The following is a 19,220-nucleotide window of genomic DNA, read 5'->3' as shown; positions in this document are numbered from 1 at the left end:
TACACGTACACCTACATGTACACACACATTTATATCTCTCTCTTCATATTGAAACCCACGAGTTTCCACAATACCTCTAATACCTGTCTACTGCCACACACTTCATTCTAGTTTCTCCCTTTCCGTATTTGTAACCTTCTTCTCTGACGGTGAGAAACCTTGCTTCCTTTAGCCTCAATATATTCCTTTCTGGATCTCAGCTGTCCCGCATGGACATGTCCTCAGCCCACTCATGCCCGGCCGCTGTCATCACTGCCCCACACAAGCCCTCTTCGTCCCATTCAGGCTCTAACATGCATATCTTGACGCCATTTGAGACACATTCCCAGATTTCCCTCCAGCGAGCCCAGACCACCTCGCACCTGCTCCTGATGGAGGAGTGAGTGCCTGTTTCCCTGCTGTCTCACCAACAGTGAGCATTGTATTTTCTTTTCCATCTTCGCCAGTCTGAGGTGGAGGACAACTGTTTCATTGATCGTGCCTCCTAAGAGCTGTTTTCTTTTTTTAAAGATTTTATTTATTTGACAGATAGAGATCACAAGTAGGCAGAGAGGCAGGCTTCCCGCTGAGCAGAGAGCCCGATGCGGGGCTGGATTCCAGGACCCTGGGATCACGACCTGAGCCGAAGGCAGAGGCTTTAACCCACTGAGCCACCCAGGCACCCCAGAGCTGTTTTCATTTGGTGGTCATTCACGGTGCATCTTTTGTGACATTACCATTTCACTGCCTTCTAATTCTCTGATTCTGAGGGCTGGCATTGTATCTTTCCATGCTAAGTAAATTCAATGTTTGGTTTCCAGTCAACAATCAGCATTTGCTACCTCAGTACGGGGATGCCATCAGCAGCATGGATGTAGGTCTGGGCCAGTCAGAAGAGACTTGGGTGGACCGAGAGGCTCCCCCACTTCTCACTTGGGTGGTGCTGGGGGGTGACAATGCATTCAAAGGTACCGGGGGAGTGCGAGGCCCAGTCTGTCCTGGGGCGCTGACCCTTTTGCTCCCGCCCTTCCAGGTCTACATCCGTACGCCTTCCGGTGAGGTGCAGACAGTCCTCGTCCAGGACAGCACCCCGACAACAGCTGCAGCCACCTCTGCCACCACCTGTAGCAGCCCGGCATCCCGTGCGCCCCATCTGAGCGGGACCAGCAAAAAGCACTCGGCCGCAATTCTCCGGAAAGAGCGCCCCCTGCCAAAGATCGCCCCCGCTGGGAGCATCATCAGCCTGAACGCAGCACAGCTGGCAGCAGCGGCCCAGGCCATGCAGACCATCAACATCAACGGGGTCCAGGTCCAGGGCGTGCCTGTCACCATCACCAACACCGGCGGTGAGGGGGGGCCCCTGAGCCAGGGTGTGGGCAGCTGGCTCGTGCGCCCCGCCCATGAGAACTGTGGGCCAGCCTCGGGTTCCCAGTCACCATAGCAAGGACACTGCCCATCATCTGCCTGGCCCCTTCTAGCTTAAGAGTATGTCTGCTTGGTCCTTAAAACCGTAAGGATCCCAGTGAGACCATTTAAGACACGTTGGCCCCCACCTGGCAGCTGAAGCTCTTGAGCATAACGGGGAAGTAAGATGTCCTCGGGAAAGCTCTTCAGCCAACCTGCCCATGCAGATTGGTTTGGTACAGACCTGAGAGAGATGTTCAAGGGAGGTTCCAGGTAAAGGAACTTGAAAGAAGGCTTCTAGAAGGAGACAGCCTTGAGTTAAGGTGGGAAGGAGAGGATGGAGTCTTCGGCAGTGGGAATGGCTTGTTCTGCACTTCGGTTCAGTAGTAACATTGGGTAGTATTTACAGTGCGAAAGCGCCTTGCACATAAGCAGGGAACATTGTAGCTACGGAGCAAAAATGGTTCCTTGCGCTTTAGCTGAGTGTTCTTTAACTGGGCGAAGAGCACTTCTCAAGGTAGAGGGAGCTCTCCGCATCGCCTCTCTCCATCCTTACAAATGCGTTTACTTACACATCGTGTAAGTGTGTGCACTTACACGTTGTGCGTCTGGGTTAGGGGCATGGGATGCCGCCATTCGGAGAGACCCCAGTGTTAGGTCAGTCACACTCCCCCTGCTTGGGAATGGCCTTATGCAAGTCGGAGAGGACTCGATTTTTTGTCCTGGTTTCTCACTCTTAGTACCAAAAAAATCCCTGGAGACCTTTCCTGGGAGCAGAGTTGGTATCGGAAGAGAGTCTGAGCTTGGAGGAGTTTCCGAAGAAACACTCCAAGCCAAGACAAGACAGGAGCTTTCCGCACTAAAGTCACCAGGGCAGGATAGTGACTCAGGACACCGACGGACATCAACCGCCTGGGTTCAGATCCAGGTCCTACCAATGATTAGCTCTGACCTTGATATGTTATTGAGCCTCAGGTTCCTCAGCTGTAAACGAGGGATAATGGTGTCTGATTTACGGAGTTGTGAAGGTTAAGCAAGCCTGAAGCCTCGAAAACCACATGTGGCACAGTAGAGCCTCACAGAAATAGGAGTTGCCCCCATGATGCCCTTTATCGTGGGCAGACGGGTGTCTGGCTTCCGTACCCTCAACCCCACGCCCCCACCCCCAACAGGGCAGCAGCAGCTGACGGTGCAGAACGTCTCCGGGAACAACCTGACCATCAGCGGGCTGAGCCCCACGCAGATCCAGCTGCAGATGGAGCAGGCCCTGGCCGGGGAGGCCCAGCCCGGGGAGAAGCGGCGCCGCATGGCCTGCACGTGTCCCAACTGCAAGGATGGGGACAAGAGGTAACGTGGAGGCGGGGGTAGTCCAGACCACCAGCCTGGCACATGCCCCGTTCCCCCCAGCCCTCCTCTGGGACACAGATGGAAAGGGGCTGTCCTCCTCACCCTTCCCGTGCCCTTGAACCTGACCTCTGCATCTGTTCTCTGTCCTGTCCTGGCTCCCTTTCTCGGCTTCCCGCTCCCTCCGGCCCCTCCCCTCAACCCAATTCCCAGGTCTGGAGAGCAGGGCAAGAAGAAGCACGTGTGCCATATCCCCGACTGTGGCAAGACTTTCCGGAAGACATCCTTGCTGCGGGCCCATGTGCGCCTGCACACTGGCGAGCGGCCCTTTGTCTGCAACTGGTTCTTCTGTGGGAAGAGGTTCACCAGGAGCGACGAGCTGCAGCGGCACGCCCGCACGCACACAGGTGAGCCGCCCACACCCCCTCGCTGCCCTCAGCAGCACCCCGGCTCCTGGCCTTGCCGACGGGCTGCCCCACTGAGCATGACCTGCAGACTCTTCTTGGGGGGGCCAGGATGACCCAGGAAATTCTTTCAAGCCAGCCCTCTATGGCAGTGTTTCCCAAGCGGAGGCCATTTACCTGCCCCAGCGTCCCCGACTTCGCCGCATAGTTACTCAACAAGCCCTGACGTAGAGGGCCAGCATTGTACGGTACTTATAACCCCAAAACTCATTTAACCCTCAGAATGACTCTGTGGGGAGGGCTCTTTAATTGAACCCATTCTACTGAGGTCTAGAGAGGTGGCTGCGTCACCCAGCCAGTGACTGGTGGAGCTGGGTTGAACCCAGGCCCTCTGGTTCCCAGGTCCACAATCCTGGTCACTTTTCCACACTGCCTCTCCGCTGTTATTTACCAAATGATTTCCCGCGCATTGTTTCACTATTTTTACTCATCCGTGTCCAGTGCTGTGTTTGACCCTGCGGGCTTGATACCATAGTCACGTGTTTCAATGCACGGGCAAATAAACACAGGACTGTAAAACAGAAAAATGTTCGTCCGTCTCCCACCAAACACAGCTGCCGGCATCTCTGGCGGCCCGCAGCACACACTTTGAGAACCACTGCTGGAGCGAGGGCCTCCGTAAGCAGACCCTTGTCCTGGGACTGCCGTCCTGGGGCTGGGGATGGGGCACACGACCCAAAACTATAGGCCCTGGCTGATTGGGGGGCGGGGGCGATCTGCCCACCCATCCCTCCCCCCCGGCAGAGGCCAGAGAGTCAACGCTCAGAACAGCAGCTGGCAGGTCAGCGAGGAATGGGGCTTTCCTAGGAGGGGAAGACAGGGAGCCGGGGTTAGTCACAGGGATGGAGATCAGAAGGAAGCAGATGACAGCCTTCCCTAGGTGCAGGGACCAGCGGTTTCAGACAGGGGAGGAGGGGTGATGCGGAAGGTGATGTCAAAGGAGATGCGGAAGTGACGTCACACGGGGGCGCAGAGAAATGAGAACTGCCAAAGGGTTTGGGGGAGTAGACCCTAGGGAGCAGCTGCGTCAACAGGAGGCAGGTGGAACAGGGTGTCGAGGAGAGCTTTACAGGGTGCCCCTCACACCGCACACGCACTCCGTTGTCTGCTGGGACCATGTCTGCACGTGGGCTCTGAGTGACGTGCATCTTGTCTTCCCAGGGGACAAACGTTTCGAGTGTGCCCAGTGTCAGAAGCGCTTCATGAGAAGTGACCATCTCACCAAGCATTACAAGACCCACCTGGTCACGAAGAACTTGTAAGGCCAACCTAGCCGGGATTCTGTCCCTCATCTGCGTCCTGCCTGGGCCCCTGGTGGAAAGGAGGTCCCCGGGCTGCCCTGGGCCCCTCCCTTCTGTTCTGCGACTGTCCCCCCAGGAAGGGGTTCCGCTGCCCCGCACTCGCCTCCCTCTCAAGCCCCTTGGCTCTGCCCTGGCCCTCCCCTCTCACCTCGAGCTCCCGGCCTGCCCAGACCGTGGACGTTGGCCGTGCCCAATGAGACGTTCTAAACCAGGACGAGTGGGAACCCTTATTTCCAAAGGAAAAACATGAATTTCACTCCGTCGAGGAGCAAAGTGAGCCCCCCAGTCCTCTCCCCCCAACACTGCCGGAGTCGCATTGTGCCATGTCTCTCTCTCTCTCTTCCCCCCCGCCCTTCCCCAGCCCCGCCAACCACCTCGGATGCCCTGGGACCCTGCACCCAGGGCACCGCTGGCACTCCCCCTCCCCCGGAGAGGCTCACGGGGCTGCCTCCACTCCACACGCCCAGCCCTGCCACAGCTCTCCTCCAGCACATTCCAACTTTCTATTTAAAAAGTCAAGCTACCCACCGATGCCCTCTTTTTCTATGGAGAACGTTGCCTTATACTCTACTTCGGATGATGAACACTGTGTATTGTGTGTGCTTTAAAGTTTTATTTAATTGCTCCCTTCTTCCTGTCCTCGTTACTTACCTCCCCCACGCCTGCTTCGGTTTAGGGTTTGGGGGGCAATGAAGAGCATACGGATTTTTTCCTCACTCTAGCAATTCTCTTTTCTAAATGACACAGCATTTCAACTCGAATCTGGATTCAGAGAAAAACACCTTCACTTCCTGATCCTCCTCCCTCTCCCCCGCATCCCACCCCTGCCGGCCCCAGCCCTCCTTGTGTACAGTGTATATTGTATAATGGACAATTGTGTCTACTACATGTTTAAAAACATATTGCTTGTTATTTTTGAGGCTTTTAAATTAAACAAAAATCCAACTTTATTTTTAGTTGTAACTGCTTGAGGTATGTTTTATGAATTAAGTGACAGATTTGTTATCCTTTATTAACGATGTACTTTGTTGGTCAGCACTGGGCTGACAAAAATTTTTTCTTGCTAATAAATTTAGTTGCCTGAGGCAAAATCTGCAACCTGGCAGTGCAGCTTCCTTTACCCCTCCCCTGGGAGAGCTTGGAGAGGGAGACTCCAGAAGAGGGAGCCCCGGCCTCCCCCAGCAATCTGCACAGGGACCAAGGCAGGACCTGGCCCTCCTGACCTCAGCAGATGCAGGCCACAGCCCCCCCACCGCCACCCCCGGGTATTGGCACGAGCCCCTAGAGCACCGGCTTGGACCTTGGGGCAGGGCCTGGTGCTGGCATTCCCGCTCTGCAAGCCCATTTTGCGGGAATGGGAGCGGGCGCCCGCCCTGCCGGCAGACCCAAGCCCCAGCACTGCCTGCCTTTGGGGCAAGTGAGTTCCTCTGCTCAGCTCCCCGGTCCTGGGAGGAAGGCTTCAGCCTCCAAACCTGGTAGCCAGAACTGTTGGGGGGAGAGAGCCAGAGGGCCCTCGGCTTCATCACCTCCAGGAGGCTGGAGAGTCTGGAGGAAGGCAGTTCCATTCCCAGGGTGGAGAGCGGGGCACCCAGCTTTACCCAGGAGAGGACCCCAGCCACGGATTGTGGTTTCCTTCCGTCCTCCAGCCCAGACAGGGCAGCACGAGTGCCGCAGCTCTGCGGTTTCGGTGGGGCTCGGGCCGGGTGCGGTGGGGTGCGGTGGTGGTGCCCAGAGCTCTGAGAAGAACGTCGTGCACGTGTTTAAACCCAGCGGGGCCAGAAGAGCATCTGGGCTGAAAGGAGAAGTGAGTCACACCGAATAGTGTGTGATTTCTAACAATCCCTCCTCTTCACCGTTTGAGGTGAAGGCCTCAAAGCCGCGAGGGCTGCGGCTCTGTGCCCTGCCGGGCTGGGTGCTGAGCTCTCCACTCCCTCCCTGCTTGTCCTGTGTCACTGGCGGCCTGCCTTGGCAACCAAAGAGCTTTTCCTCAGAGCCAGTCCACCCTCATGTCTACAGAAATAAAAAGGTTATGACCTCAGACCACAGGTTCTCTGCCCCTGATCATTGCACACAAGCCCTTTGGGAGACCCAGCCCAACAGTGCTTCTCCCCTGGCACCGCGGCCCCGCGACCAGCTTCCATCCGGCCTCCGTCTCTGCTGCACAGGTAGGGGGGGAGATGTGAGGAGTGTCTCTCCCTTCTGGAAAAGTGTCTTGCTGTGTTCTGAGATGGGTTTGGTGGAGGGAAGGGGAATATTAACACATTGCCCACTTTTGCCCCATGGCCCCCTTAGCTTTGCTCTTCTGCACAAAAAAGGATCCTTTCCTAAGAGCGCGCTTTTTTCCAAGTCACATGCTTTTCTGCTTCCTGTGCGGAAACGCCCCCGACTCCTGGGCAACCTTGGGTGAAGAGGGTGCCAGGCCCCAACGTGCAGAAATGCCTGTTGGCACTCGGGATTTCCCCCTCTCCAGTGAGATGCTCAGGTTCAAAACTTAGCCCTATCTCTGCCTCCCATGGTGTGCCAGAGGCAGACAGGGAGTGGGAGAGCGCATTCTGCCCGGCGTGGTGATGGCACGGGCGAAGAAGGGACACTGGCGGCAAGTGAGCCCTCCTCTGCCTTACTCCAGCCCTGGTTTACTGGAGAATTGCTGGGCAGAGGGGAGCGGGGGGCTGTTGACAGTATCATGTAGCCCCAGCTCACCCCACGCCAGAGGCATCCCCAGGACACCTGGTAGGCCCTGGTTGAAAATCTGGGAGCAGGCTACCTCCAGCAGCTCAAGAGTGGGGGCCATCCTGCCCAATACTGTCCTCTACCCCCTTCCCTCCTCAGGGTCGTCTGCCCCAAGGCCACCCCTCACCGCTCTCTCCTGTCTGCTCAGTGATGCTCAGCCCTGTGGCTCTTTTTTTTTTTTTTTTTTTTTTTAGATTTTATTTATTTATTTGTCAGAGAGAGAGAGAGAGAGAGAAAAAACAGGTAGGCAGAGGCAGAGGGAGAAGCAGGTTCCCCACCAAGCAAGGAGCCCGATGTGGGACTTGATCCCAAGACGCTGGGATCATGACCTGAGCCAAAGGCAGCCGCTGAACCGACCGAGCCACCCAGGCATCCCAGCTCTTTGACCGCAGATACTAGGATTACAAGCCTGGAAGGAAAGGGGGGCCGGGTCCCTCCTTTCTGAGATCCTCCCTCCTGAAGGCCATTCCAGGCAAAACACCTTTAAAAAACAAACAAACAACTAAGGCAGAAAATAGAACTCAGGCTTCTTTCAAACTCCTCAGTCCATCTTTTCAATCACCTTCCCAGAGCCCTATGAGGCCCCACACTTGAATCTGACCCGGAGCCACACGCAGCCTCTCAGGTCCCTGGACGCAACAGGGGCCCGTGGCTGACAGAACGTGGCTGAGGTCTACGTGGCGGGGGATTCCAGGGACCCTCACACGGTGATTCACTGCCTTGGGAGACCTCTTGTGACCTGACCAAGGTTTTGGGGGCTGGGATGAAGTCACTAGAGGGCCTGCAGTCCTGCTGGGACAGGTGGCAGGCAGCTGGATTTCCTAGTGGAAGTGTGGAAGAGGGAGAGGAAGGGGCAGGAAGTGAGCCTGGGAAGATGGCCTTCAGGACAGGGGTGGTTGAAAAGAAAGCAAAGCACGGTGGGAGAGGGACGAGAATCAAGGCTTGAATCAGGGGAGTCAAACACTGTCTCATCGCAGGCCCCAGTGAGAGGAAAGGCAAAGAGTCCAGGGGTCAGGCCAAAAGCCAGGACCGACCAGGATTTCTCAAAGGAAGCCTAAGGAGCCTCCAGGTCTTATTCCTTGGGTCCTGCCTACAAACCTACCATCAGGCCCCCTCCCTCTACCTATGGCCCCAGTTACCAACGCAGCCAGGGCTGGGACTGGACTGATGCCCTAACGCCTCACTCAGCCTTGGAAAGCCTTATATCCCTCCAGCCCACGGAAACACTCAGCCTGGCCCCCACCGGGCCCCGAGGCCCACTCACTATGCCTGGCACCCAGGTACAGAGAAGCTTAAAGAAGGCAGTTTATGCATAAACATTGCAGAATAGCGTTTCCTGGCAGGGATTTTGAGAAGGAGCCAGAGACAGTGAGGGAGGTGGTCCCTCCCAGGAAGACGCTTCTAATGAGGGCTGGGGCGGAAAACGAAAGGACGAAAGGACGCGTTTGGGAAGTGATCCGTGAGCACACACAGGGGTCGTGAGAGGGGCTGACCACAGAACCACAAGCAGGCCACTCGGGGAAGGGTCAGCCTCCTCTAGATCCCACTGTAAGCTTCTGATGACCCGGCTCCCTTCTGGGCCCCCCAACAACCATACTACTCGGGGCTCGGGTAGCTGCTGGCACAGCACCAAGTACCCCCCTTCTGTGTGTCCTGAGTGCACCCCAAGGTGGGGCTCAAGAGTGCCTGAGTCTCGGGCCCCCAGCACACCCCTCTGGCCTGCCATTGGCCTCCTGAAAGGTTGCATTTCCCTGGCATCACTGCCATCCTCCTGGGCCTCTTCCCTCCCTGCCCCCATCCTCCCTAATTCTCCCAGGCCCTCTTCTCAGACATTCTCATCCTCCCCCATGGCTTTGGGTGCCACTTTGGGAACTCACGATGCCTAACCCAGTCTCATCAGCCTAGACCTCTCCCCTAAACTCCAGACCCGATGATCAAACCTGACCAAACAGGCGTGTCCCATAAACCCTCACATTCTTCAGGTCTGATCGGCTTCCCTTTTCCCCCAAACCTCCTCCTCCAACATGCCCCACTTCAACAAACAGTCCCACCCATGGCTCCTCAGCTTATCCCCATGAGTGATACCCTCACCTGAGGGCCCATCCCAGACTCCCGCACCAGGATCCAGGCTCCCAGCTTCTGTTGTGTCGCTCGACGTCTCTGTGTCCCTGCCTTTCCCTCCCTGACCCACCCGCCACTTGGTCACCAGAGCCAGATCCCCAGACACAGTCACTAAGATCCAAGTGAAGTACAGAATTCGCCCAAACAATTAGACAAAAAGGTGACTTAAGAACATAAAGGCAAAAACATGGGAAGAAGACAGGCGAGGCACAGTCCCCAACCCCACAACACAGCCCTTTTGTTTCATACTGAGAAACCAGGGTGCCTCTTCTGTGCGATGAAGCATTACCACTCATTTTCTATATACTTAAGACTCTCTCGAGAAAAGGTTAATAATTTTACAAAGTTGGGGGAGGGAGGAGGGTGGCAAAGTGTTTAAGAAAAAGCAGGAACAAGAAAACATTCATTTCTCCCACCCAGACAAAACCCCACTGGGGTTTCAGCGGTAGCAGCAAGGCCGTCCCCTCTCTCTTTCGAGCTGTGGGGCTGCTTTGTGATCCAGACACCAAATCCCACTAGGCAGAAAAGCACAACACAAGCCTACTTATTATTTTCAAGGCAGAAGGGAAAAATCTAGAAAGGCAACAAATGGCAAACTTCCTTGCTAATCGCCAAGGAGGGAGAGGCCGTTGGAATCTAGTACTTTTTCTGTCCATCTGGTCTTAAAAAAACGGAAATTAGATACTCTGGTTTGACAACAGCAAGAAGAATTTAAAAAAAAAAAAAAAAAGCCAGAATTGTTGTCTAAAAGCCTGGCCCTTTCCCCCTGTCGGATCACCAGCCCTGCCTGTTAGTCGGGTCTGCTGCCCACCTCACTATCTTGCTCTAGGAGAGCCCGGCTATTTGTTCCACATTTCCAGCACACCGTGCCTTTATTCACTGTTCCCTCTTTCTGGCATGCCCGTTCCATTGTCCGTCTGGCAAACACTTACTCAATAAGACAAATCAAATGTCTCCTTCCTTTATGAAGGCTTCCTGTCCGACTCCTGGAGACACCTTTTCTCTCTGCTCCCCTTTTCCTCACAGAAGTATCTGTTTAAGTACCTGTCACCCACCAGCCTTCAGATCTGCTTCCCCTGTAGACTACAAACCCTTTGTGGGCAGGAAGCATGTCACCTTCTTCATCTTAGTATTCTCAGACCTAGCTCAGTGCCTGATAAAAGAAGAAAAAGAAGGAGGAGGAGGAGGAGGAGGAGGAGGAGGAGGAGTCGTTGTCATCATCGTCTTTAACAGGGACACCTGGGTGGCTGAGTCAGTTAAGTGTCTGCCTTCAGCTCAGGTCATGATCCCAGAATCCTGGGATCAAGTCCCACGTCGGGCTCTCTACTCAGCACGGAGCCTGCTTTTCCCTCTGCTTGCTGCTCCCCCTGCTTGTGCGCGCTCTCTCTCTCTCTCTCTTTCTCTCTGACAAATAAATAAAATCCTTTAAAAAAAAAAAAGTCTTCAACAAATGTCCATGGAATGAATAAATACCTAACTGAGCTCTTGGCTTTTAAGCTATTTAAACTATTCAAATAATCCTAGTCTGGTGCCCTCGTCTCCCAAGTCCAGGGTAGCATAGCCCAGGAGTGCTAAGAGTGTGGTCCCATGAACAAAATTCATCTGTATCGAAGGGCACTAATCACGCTTACACAGGTCCAAGTGCAGGGGCTTGGGAGGAGCTGAGAACAGCAATGCTCCCATGTGGAAAGACAAGAAAGTCAGTCCAGTCAACTCTCTCAGTCATGTAGATGGAGGAAAACGATGCAGCAAAAAAAAAATTCCAACCAGTGGAGAATCCACAGATCAACATCATTAAGCCTTGAGACATGTATTATTTCATTGTAGCAAATTGGTCTTCCAGATTCCATTTGGCTCAAGCTACAGCTATATAATAAAAGATGATAGGTATCTAATGTAGGGCTTTATGAAGCTTACCACCTGGTAATGCAAAGACCTGGATAGGGCAGGACATTCCCCTTACCTGACACAGTCCCAGGCGCCTGCCTAGATGGTTCTTGCGGCTCCCCTTCCTGATGTTGGTGGACCGGGACTACAGAGAGGACTTGACCCAAGGCTGCCCCAGCCAGGCCAAAGCCGGAATGGGCACTGGTAGATTTTCCATGTCTCCGCCCTTTGTCCACAGGCTGGAAGTGGCTTTGCACAGTCACCAGCTCCTCTGGCCCTCAGCTGCGGCTGGCATTACTTAGGAACTAGACTGCAACTACCCAGGAAGGGCAAAACGTGAAGAAAGGGGGAACCCGGCTAAGATGAGGGGGGCCCAGGAGAAGTGGGGCCTTTCCATCTACCAGAACACTGGTTAGCGTGAACTCCACAGCACCAGGAAAGGAGAAATCATGAGCAAAGGGAGCAGCATGCTCTGACCCGGGGTTAAAGAAATGAGGCAGAGAGAGGGAGTTCAGAGCTGGACAAGGAAGATGGCTCTGGTCTGGGATGGCTTGATCTCAAATTTCCTTTTCCCCTTTCCACTCAGCAGGGTTTCTTCCCACCACCCAGTCTCTTCCTGACCCTGCTGCATCTCCCCCCCACCAACTCCAGAGGACCCCCCCCATACCCTCAGGCACAATACACAGCCCCTATTCCTGTGTGATCCACAACTCACTTCAACCTCTCCCACTCTCCAGCCCCAATTTCTTCCCCCAACCGGACTGCCCCTCCTTCTGTGTCTCCCCATCACCTTGCCTCAGAGCCTGGCCCCTAATTCCGTTTTCCATTTGTCCTTTCCCAGCCCACCGTCTTCTCCCCCCAGGGGGCTACTTCCTGCACTAGGCTCTCCTCCAGGCACCTGCTAGGGGCCAGCCACTTAACACTGACCACTCCCCTCAAGCCCCCAGCGACTCATTCCCCGCCCCCCGCCTGGGCGGCTGCAGTCCCTATACCTTTAACAAACCTCCACGTGCGTGTTAACGGCGGTGACAGCATTTCCTTGTCTCTCTGCTCCCGCCCCCGGAGGCGCCGCCCATTGGCCGCTGGGTTCCTCTGTTCTCGCTCTAATTGGCCTCGCTCCCGGAAAACTCCAACCAATGGCCTCTCCGCGCCTGTCTCCCTCCTCCGACCCCGAGCTCCCATTGGCTCCGAGGACTTAGGACCTGTTAGCTGGAGAATTCTTCCGTCCCCCGGGTAAACTCCCGGGCTGAGAAATTGGTTCCGAATCCAACGGAGCCCAGCGCTGGGCGACGGCGGGTCACGTGGCTGGCGGCCTCATGACGTGCGGATTGCGAGGCGTCGCCGTGACGATCGGGCGACCTGCCGAGTGGCCCCGCTACCTCCACCACCTGTACGGTGGCGGTGTCAGCATGGATCTGGGCCCGATGCGCAAGAGTTACCGCGGGGACCGAGAGGTGCGGCCACGGGGGCAAGACCTCCCGCAGGGCGGGGGAGGAGCCCCACGGGGTGGGATTGGGGTCACCCCCGTAGGAGAAGGGGGTTCCAAGACAACCGGGGGGGGGGGCTCTGAGGAACAAGGATGAAGAGAGGCTGCGGGTTGCAGCGGGTGAGAACGCGAGCTCTGGAGAGGCCCCGGGGTGGGATCCTGCGACTCACGGGTGCGTCACTAACAACCCCTCTGGGCCTCAGTTTCCTCACCTGGAAAGTGAGTACTTAACTCGCAGGGATGTTGTGGATTTTGATATTTGCAAAGTACTTAGGACAGTGATAATCAGCTTCTAAATATTTGCTAAGTAACACGTGGGGGAGGGGTACTGACTCACGGATGGAGGGGAGGAGAGAGCGCCTAGATCTACCTCACCGCCGTCAGTCCCTTTCCTTCCCTTTTGGAGAAGTTCTTTTCCTTTTCCCTCCTTGGAGGAGAAACCAACGAACTGTTTTAGAATTGAGGCCTGGAGCTGCAGTTTCTAAATCTAGTTGTGTGTGAGCATTTCCAGAAATAGTTGTTAAACGTGCAGTTTTTCACTGAACCTCAGACCTACGGAGAATTTGTGGGGGTGGAGCCCAGGAATATGGCTTTTTTCTTGTATGCTCCCCAGGTGATAGGTTTGACGCTCATGACGTGAAACTCTGATTCATCCATCACTGCTGTGGGACCTGGCGAGTTATGCCACGTTTTTTATGCCTCTGTCCTCACCTGTAAAATGGAGCTAGCAGAGCGTATTTCCTGGGTACTGTTTTTTGTTATGAAAAGTGCCTGGAACAGTACCACATACACAGTAAGAGTTATATGTGTTCATTAAATAAAACTCTCCTTTCCCAGGCATTTGAGGAAACTCAGCTGACTTCCCTGGACCCCATGAAGCAGTTTGCTGCCTGGTTTGAGGAGGCCGTTCAGTGTCCTGAGATAGGGGAGGCCAATGCCATGTGTCTGGCTACCTGCACCAGGTGGGCATAGCTGTGGGCCCGTCTGTGGGTGGGTACAGGTGAAGTAAGAAACTAGGAAGCTCTCAACTTGGTGGAATGCAAATTTATGGTTATAGCTGTGTTACTAACATACTGTGTGACCTCAGGCAAGTTACTTGTCCTCTCTGGGCCTTTGTGTCCTTACCTGTAAAGCAAAGATCAGACGTTACTTAATTCCATTTCAGTAATAAAAATGTAGTCCCTCATTCATCTCTGCCCCTGATGCTCTCACCCCCAACACTCATGTCTCCCTTATCTCCCCATTTACCCGATTCCCACCTGTCCTTTAAAAGCTACATCTCCTGGAACTTCTTCATAAAACTCTCTACCTCTCCTGAAATCTAGCGTAGTGCTTGGTTGTATTATGTATTTGACAATCAGTCATATAACCTTGAGATACCTCTTACATTAGCCTGTTATTCAACTCTTATCCCCACTCATTAAAGGGTAAGGTCTTGGGGCACCTGGGTGGCTCATTGGGTAAGCATCTGATTCTTGGTTTCAGCTCAGGGCATGATCTCAGGGTCCTGGGATTGAGCCATCAGGCTTGCTGCTCAGTGGGGAGTCTGCTTCTCCCTTTCCCTCTGCTCCTCTCCAACCCCCCAGCTCCTACTCTCTCTCTCTCAAATAAATAAAATCTTTTTTAAAAAAAAAGTGTAAGGCCTTGAAGGCAGGGCTCTGGTACTGTGCCCCAGGATATTCCCCAGAGTCTGAGCAGAGGTCCTAATGTAACTGCCCTTTCTGTGATCGCTAAGCCCTGGCTGGCTGCGTTATTGTTGGTCACCGCCCCAAGAGTCTTGTTAACCTGCTAGGTAATAAAATACCACTGACTGGTAGGTGTAGCCAGCAGAGACTTATTTGCTCACAGCTCTGGGAGCTAGAAGTCCCAGATCAAGGTGCTGTCAAGCTGGGTTCCTTGTGAAGCCTCTCTTCCTGACTTGTAGATGGCCACCTTTTTACTGTGTCCTCGCATGGCCTTTCCATGGTACATGCAGGGGATGGGAAGGAGAGAGGGAGGGAGAAGGAGAGAGAGAGACAGAGATCTTTCTGGACACCAGGCCTGTTGGATTAGAGTCTTACCTTTATGACCTCATTTAATCTTAATTCTCTCTCTAAAAGCTCTGTCTGCAAATAGAGCCACTTTGGGGGCTTCAACATAGAATTTTAGGGAGACACAGTTCAGTCTATGACAAGTCCCAGGCTGCAGTGTCCTGCCTGTACCTCTAGGACAGATCCTCAGGGTGGGGTGGGGTGTCCGTGGGTAGCTGGCACCCCCTGACAGTGCAGCATAAGAGGGCACAGGCAGGGGGAGCGCAGGGGAGCACCTGGGGAGAGGGGCGGTAGCAAGGACAACGACATGGGCTCTGACCACACACTCTGGTCTTTGCCCAGAGACGGAAAACCCTCTGCCCGCATGGTGCTGCTGAAGGGCTTTGGCAAGGATGGCTTCCGCTTCTTCACTAACTTCGAGAGTCGGAAGGGAAAAGAGCTGGTGAGGGGCCCGCAGGGGCCAGCCCTGGCTTCCTTCATCACCCTCCGCTGCCACCCCCGCCACATCCCACTTGCTGGCTGTACTCGGGCGCCGTCCTGCCTGCCGGCCTTGGCACTTGCCCTTCTCTCTGCCACGAAGGAGTGCTCTCTCTGACCACCCCATCTCTGTCATCTGCTTCCCTAAGTAGCTCCTGTCCCTTTGGCTCTCAGCTCCCATATAACCTCCTCGGGAAAGTCCTCGATGCCCGTGCCACATCAGCTGTTCACCTTCGCGGTAACTTGTAACTTCACTTGCTGCCTTGTTTTCCGTTGATAACTGTGCATTTGTTCGGCGATGTGATTGAGATTTGTCCCCTCCACTAAACACCCAGGAAGCTCTGTGGGGGCAGAGGCTGCATTCATTGTATGCCTGGTGTCCCCTCTGCGCCTCTCCTGGTGTCAAGCCCAGAGTTGATCCTTTGTGTGCGTTCGACTCGTGAATCCAAAGGACTCCCCAAGTCCATGCCGGCCGTAGATGCATTTCTGCGGACTTGCACATCTATGGATGAGAGAAATGGCAGGGCCTCACTCTGGAGTCCATCTGGCTCAGGTTCTCAGTGCGGCTCTAGCACTTCCTGTGTGAACTTGGGCAGGTTCCTTAACCTGTCTGAGTCTGTCTCCACTCCTGGAAAAGTAGGCCTACCTTTGAGGGTTTAGATGAGATGTGACAGTGAATGCCTCCCCTGTGGGTCTGCACGCTGCAAACTTCCTGCCTCCTTTCAGCATGGTGGAGGTGTTCTCCCTGCTGTTCGGATGGTCGACTGTGAGTTCTCTTTCATTTCCAGGACTCCAATCCCTTTGCTTCCCTTGTCTTCTACTGGGAGCCCCTCAACCGTCAGGTGAGTGAGCATTCCCGGGACAACCTAGGGCTCGCTACGGAGGAGCCCAGTGGAGGGCACCAGGCCAGGAAGACCTCCTGTCTCTCTTAATGAGCTAGCCTAGTTGGAGCCAGCAGTGGTGGGGCAGCGGAGAAGGGAAGAAAGAGAGGAAGGGGACCTGTGTTGGTGGGGAGGGCAGATAGCGATGAATGCCATCTAGCCAGGGCCGTCCCTGAGCAGGTGCGTGTGGAGGGCTCCGTGAAGAAGCTGCCTGAAGAGGAGGCTGAGTGCTACTTCCACTCCCGCCCTAAGAGCAGCCAAATCGGGGCTGTGGTCAGTAACCAGAGTTCTGTGATCCCCGATCGGGAGGTGAGTTGGGTTCTTCCTTGGTTCTCTGGGTGGCAGGGGCCTTAGCTCATCCCCCAGCGGCTGTCCACTAGGAGTACCAGGGCCCTCTCTCTCCAGCAAAATGAAGGGATGGTCTCCTTGGGGGAGTGGGGGAAATGGACTTCCTTTGTCTGACCCTCTGGTTGGACTGTGCTCTGAGAGGAGAGAGGCCAGCCTCTCTTGCTCACCTGCGTCCGCTGGGTCACCGCACGTGCTTAGTAAATGGTTAGTGAGTGAATCACTGACTCAGTCCCGGCCTTCCTGTGTTTCCTTCCCCTGAACAGTATCTGAGAAAGAAGAATGAGGAACTGGAGCAGCTCTACCAAGAGCAAGACGTGCCAAAGCCGAAGTACTGGTGAGTGATAGCTGGTGGCCATCCAGACAGGGGCACAGAACCTTTATGTTTACTCAGAAGCCCTCTATCTGTGGCATTACAGACGTACTCCCTGCCTCCCCACCACCCAAACCTCTTCAGATTCATCCCTCCGCCTTCCATCAATGGGCCCTGGGTTGGGCTGGGATGGGGACCCCGGGGGTGGGGGCGGTGACCTGCTGGAAAATTGCACAGAGCACCAAACCCGCTGCTTCTCCTTGAAGGGGTGGCTACATCCTGTACCCGCGAGTGATGGAGTTCTGGCAGGGCCAGACCAACCGTCTGCATGACCGGATCCTCTTCCGGCGGGGCCTGCTGACAGGAGACTCCCCTTTGGGGCCCATGACCCACCGTGGGGAGGAAGACTGGCTGTATGAGAGGCTCGCACCCTGACTCGAAGTCTGCTGGCGCCTGCTGGAGCTGGCGCGGGGTGCTGAGAGAGGGTGTGGGATGGTAGGCGGACCTCCCCCACTCCTTATATTTAAAGCTCTTCAGAGTTCAAGCTCCAAATTCTGTATCTTCAGTTGGCTCTCAAGTAGGTAGTCTAGTGGAGCGTAAACAGTGGCAGAGAGAATCACAAATGGGGAAAGAAAAAAATCCCAAAATTATTTTCTTGACCTTGAGTATGAGTTATTGGAATAGCTCCCTCTAGAGGTAGTAGCTGGTGTGGTTCCCTTTTCCAGGGACCTGGAGCGAGTCCCTGCTGCCCTGTCTGTTAGGGTGTGACTAGGTTCTACCGCCTGGAGCAGACTGGTTCCAGCCTAAGCACCCAAGGCAGTGTAGCCAATCTGGTTTTTTTTTTCTTATCAACAATTTGAAATTTGACAGGTAGAGACCCAGAGCGTGAGAGGCATTTTAGCAAGTCCTTAATGGCAACCAAGAAGCAACAGCTTCCAGCCACTTCTCTTGTCATTCCCTGAGTGACCCTTGGATCCCTCCTCCCCACGTCTGGGCTGTGTTAACTCCTGCCTCAAAACACCCATTATCCCAAAAAAAAAAACAAAAAAAAAAAAAAAACACCCATTATCCCTTTGTTTGTTTCGTTTTGTTTTGCTTTCTTTTTAAAGGAAGTCTTTGGCTTAAACTAACCAGAATCAATTTCTCTTGCTTGCAACTAAAGGAAACTTCTTAACTTACTAATAGGATATTTTTATAGCCTGTACCCTACTGATAACGGCTTCCCCTTATCTGAAGCACAACAACGTGGAAAAGAGATTAAATGTATGCTCTGGAGCTCCAGAGGCCCCAGAGGCGGGAGTTGCAAGGACATAGGTTTCCTCTCAGTTGGGGGTAAGACTTGAGACAGCCATGATCGAGTAAGCGGGAGTGGGCTACCTAGTTAGGTAGTAAGTGTCTCTACAAGTATTCGATCCCGGGAGTCGGGAGTTTTATAGAAGGGCTTCATGGCTGGTACCTACGAGCCAGGCAGATTTCAGTCAAGATTTACTTTCCATGTTCGTTTCTGAGAACGACATACGTGTGTGTGTGTACACATACGTAGATGTCTGTTTCATTTTCCAGGTATAGAATTGGTACAGAGATACGTTTCAGTACTCACGGATCCCCTTCAACTGCTCCCCTCCTCTGCGGGGGATGACTCCTAGTCACGGGTTTCCATCCCTGCCAGAATTACCCAGGAAGCGCTCATCACACACGGTTTCACTGGTCTGGGTGAGGTCTGAACTTTGGGGAACGTCAAAGCTCCCCAGGGACTTCTGTGCAGCCGAAAGTTGAGACCCCCGAGTTTAGATCCTCGCTACTCCGTGTGGTCCGTGGACCAGCAGCACCACCACTTAGGAGCCTACCCTCTGCACCCCCATGAATCCCGTCCTGCATTTAAAAAGTTCCCCCCCCAGGTGACCGGTTGCAGTGTCCCCCACCTCCACAAACAAATGACCTCCCACCCTCCCCATGGGATTCCTCATCAGGCCTGGACTGAGGCCCGCGCTGAACTGTGTTTGCACACTTCTTGAGCACAAGTCTGGTGACCAAGGACAACTTGAACGAATGGCCTCCAGGCTGTGGAGGGGAGCCAGGCTGGGTAAATGTTTGCTGTGACTAAGCCAGAATCTGAGAATTGTTATTTTGCACGTTGGCATGGAACTCGCCAGCTCTGTAAATGGTTTCATTCCTCTGTGTGGGCGTGTGCGCTCCTTCAGTGTCTGCCATTCAGGGGCTCCTCCCTGGGGGCCCCTGTCGGGGGTTGATCCGCTTATCTTAAGCCTGAGTGCGGGAAGGCATGACGCTAACCCTATGGCCACCGAAGGAGATGGTGCTGGGGTGCCTTTCTCTGCCTTGTCCCATGCTAGGAACTCTGTATCCCCCCCACCCTCTATCTGAGCCTGGGTTCAGCTGTTCCTCTCCTGTTCTTTGACAATCACTGTGCCAAGTCTGTAATAAAACTTTGTCAGCCGTG

At 54.4% G+C, this 19,220-nt stretch overlaps 2 protein-coding genes and 1 long non-coding RNA gene across 4 annotated transcripts in view; 2 read left to right on the top strand and 1 right to left on the bottom strand.

Annotated features, from left to right (window-relative positions):
- SP2 (Sp2 transcription factor) overlaps window positions 1-5,578 on the top strand; it is a 24,704-nt gene extending 19,126 nt beyond the window's left edge. The window contains exons 4-7 of one of the 2 annotated variants that reach the window (XM_045986051.1): window positions 1,013-1,325; window positions 2,556-2,730; window positions 2,941-3,134; window positions 4,353-5,578. In XM_045986051.1, coding sequence (XP_045842007.1) covers window positions 1,013-1,325; window positions 2,556-2,730; window positions 2,941-3,134; window positions 4,353-4,453 — 783 coding nt within the window. In that variant the 3' untranslated portion in view covers window positions 4,454-5,578. The remainder of the gene's footprint in view (window positions 1-1,012; window positions 1,326-2,555; window positions 2,731-2,940; window positions 3,135-4,352) is intronic. The other variant, XM_045986052.1, reaches the window with a different exon arrangement.
- On the bottom strand, window positions 3,440-17,783 carry LOC123929905. Its single transcript, XR_006815984.1, has 3 exons — window positions 17,268-17,783; window positions 16,875-16,877; window positions 3,440-3,451 (listed from the first exon to the last, which is right to left on the bottom strand). It is a non-coding gene; the product is annotated as an uncharacterized LOC123929905 (long non-coding RNA).
- Window positions 12,436-19,220, top strand: PNPO (pyridoxamine 5'-phosphate oxidase). The gene is made up of 8 exons (XM_045986053.1): window positions 12,436-12,684; window positions 13,554-13,678; window positions 15,089-15,188; window positions 16,012-16,065; window positions 16,285-16,413; window positions 16,716-16,786; window positions 17,029-17,257; window positions 18,326-19,220. The coding sequence occupies exons 1-7, from the start codon at window positions 12,547-12,549 to the stop codon at window positions 17,195-17,197; spliced, it is 786 nt and encodes a 261-aa protein (XP_045842009.1). The 5' UTR covers window positions 12,436-12,546; the 3' UTR covers window positions 17,198-17,257; window positions 18,326-19,220.

Source organism: Meles meles, chromosome 18 (assembly GCF_922984935.1).
Source record: "Meles meles chromosome 18, mMelMel3.1 paternal haplotype, whole genome shotgun sequence".
NCBI classification, from domain to species: Eukaryota; Metazoa; Chordata; class Mammalia; order Carnivora; family Mustelidae; genus Meles; species Meles meles.
The sequence above is the reverse complement of the archived record's forward strand: the minus strand, read 5'-3'. Positions and strand labels throughout refer to the sequence as shown.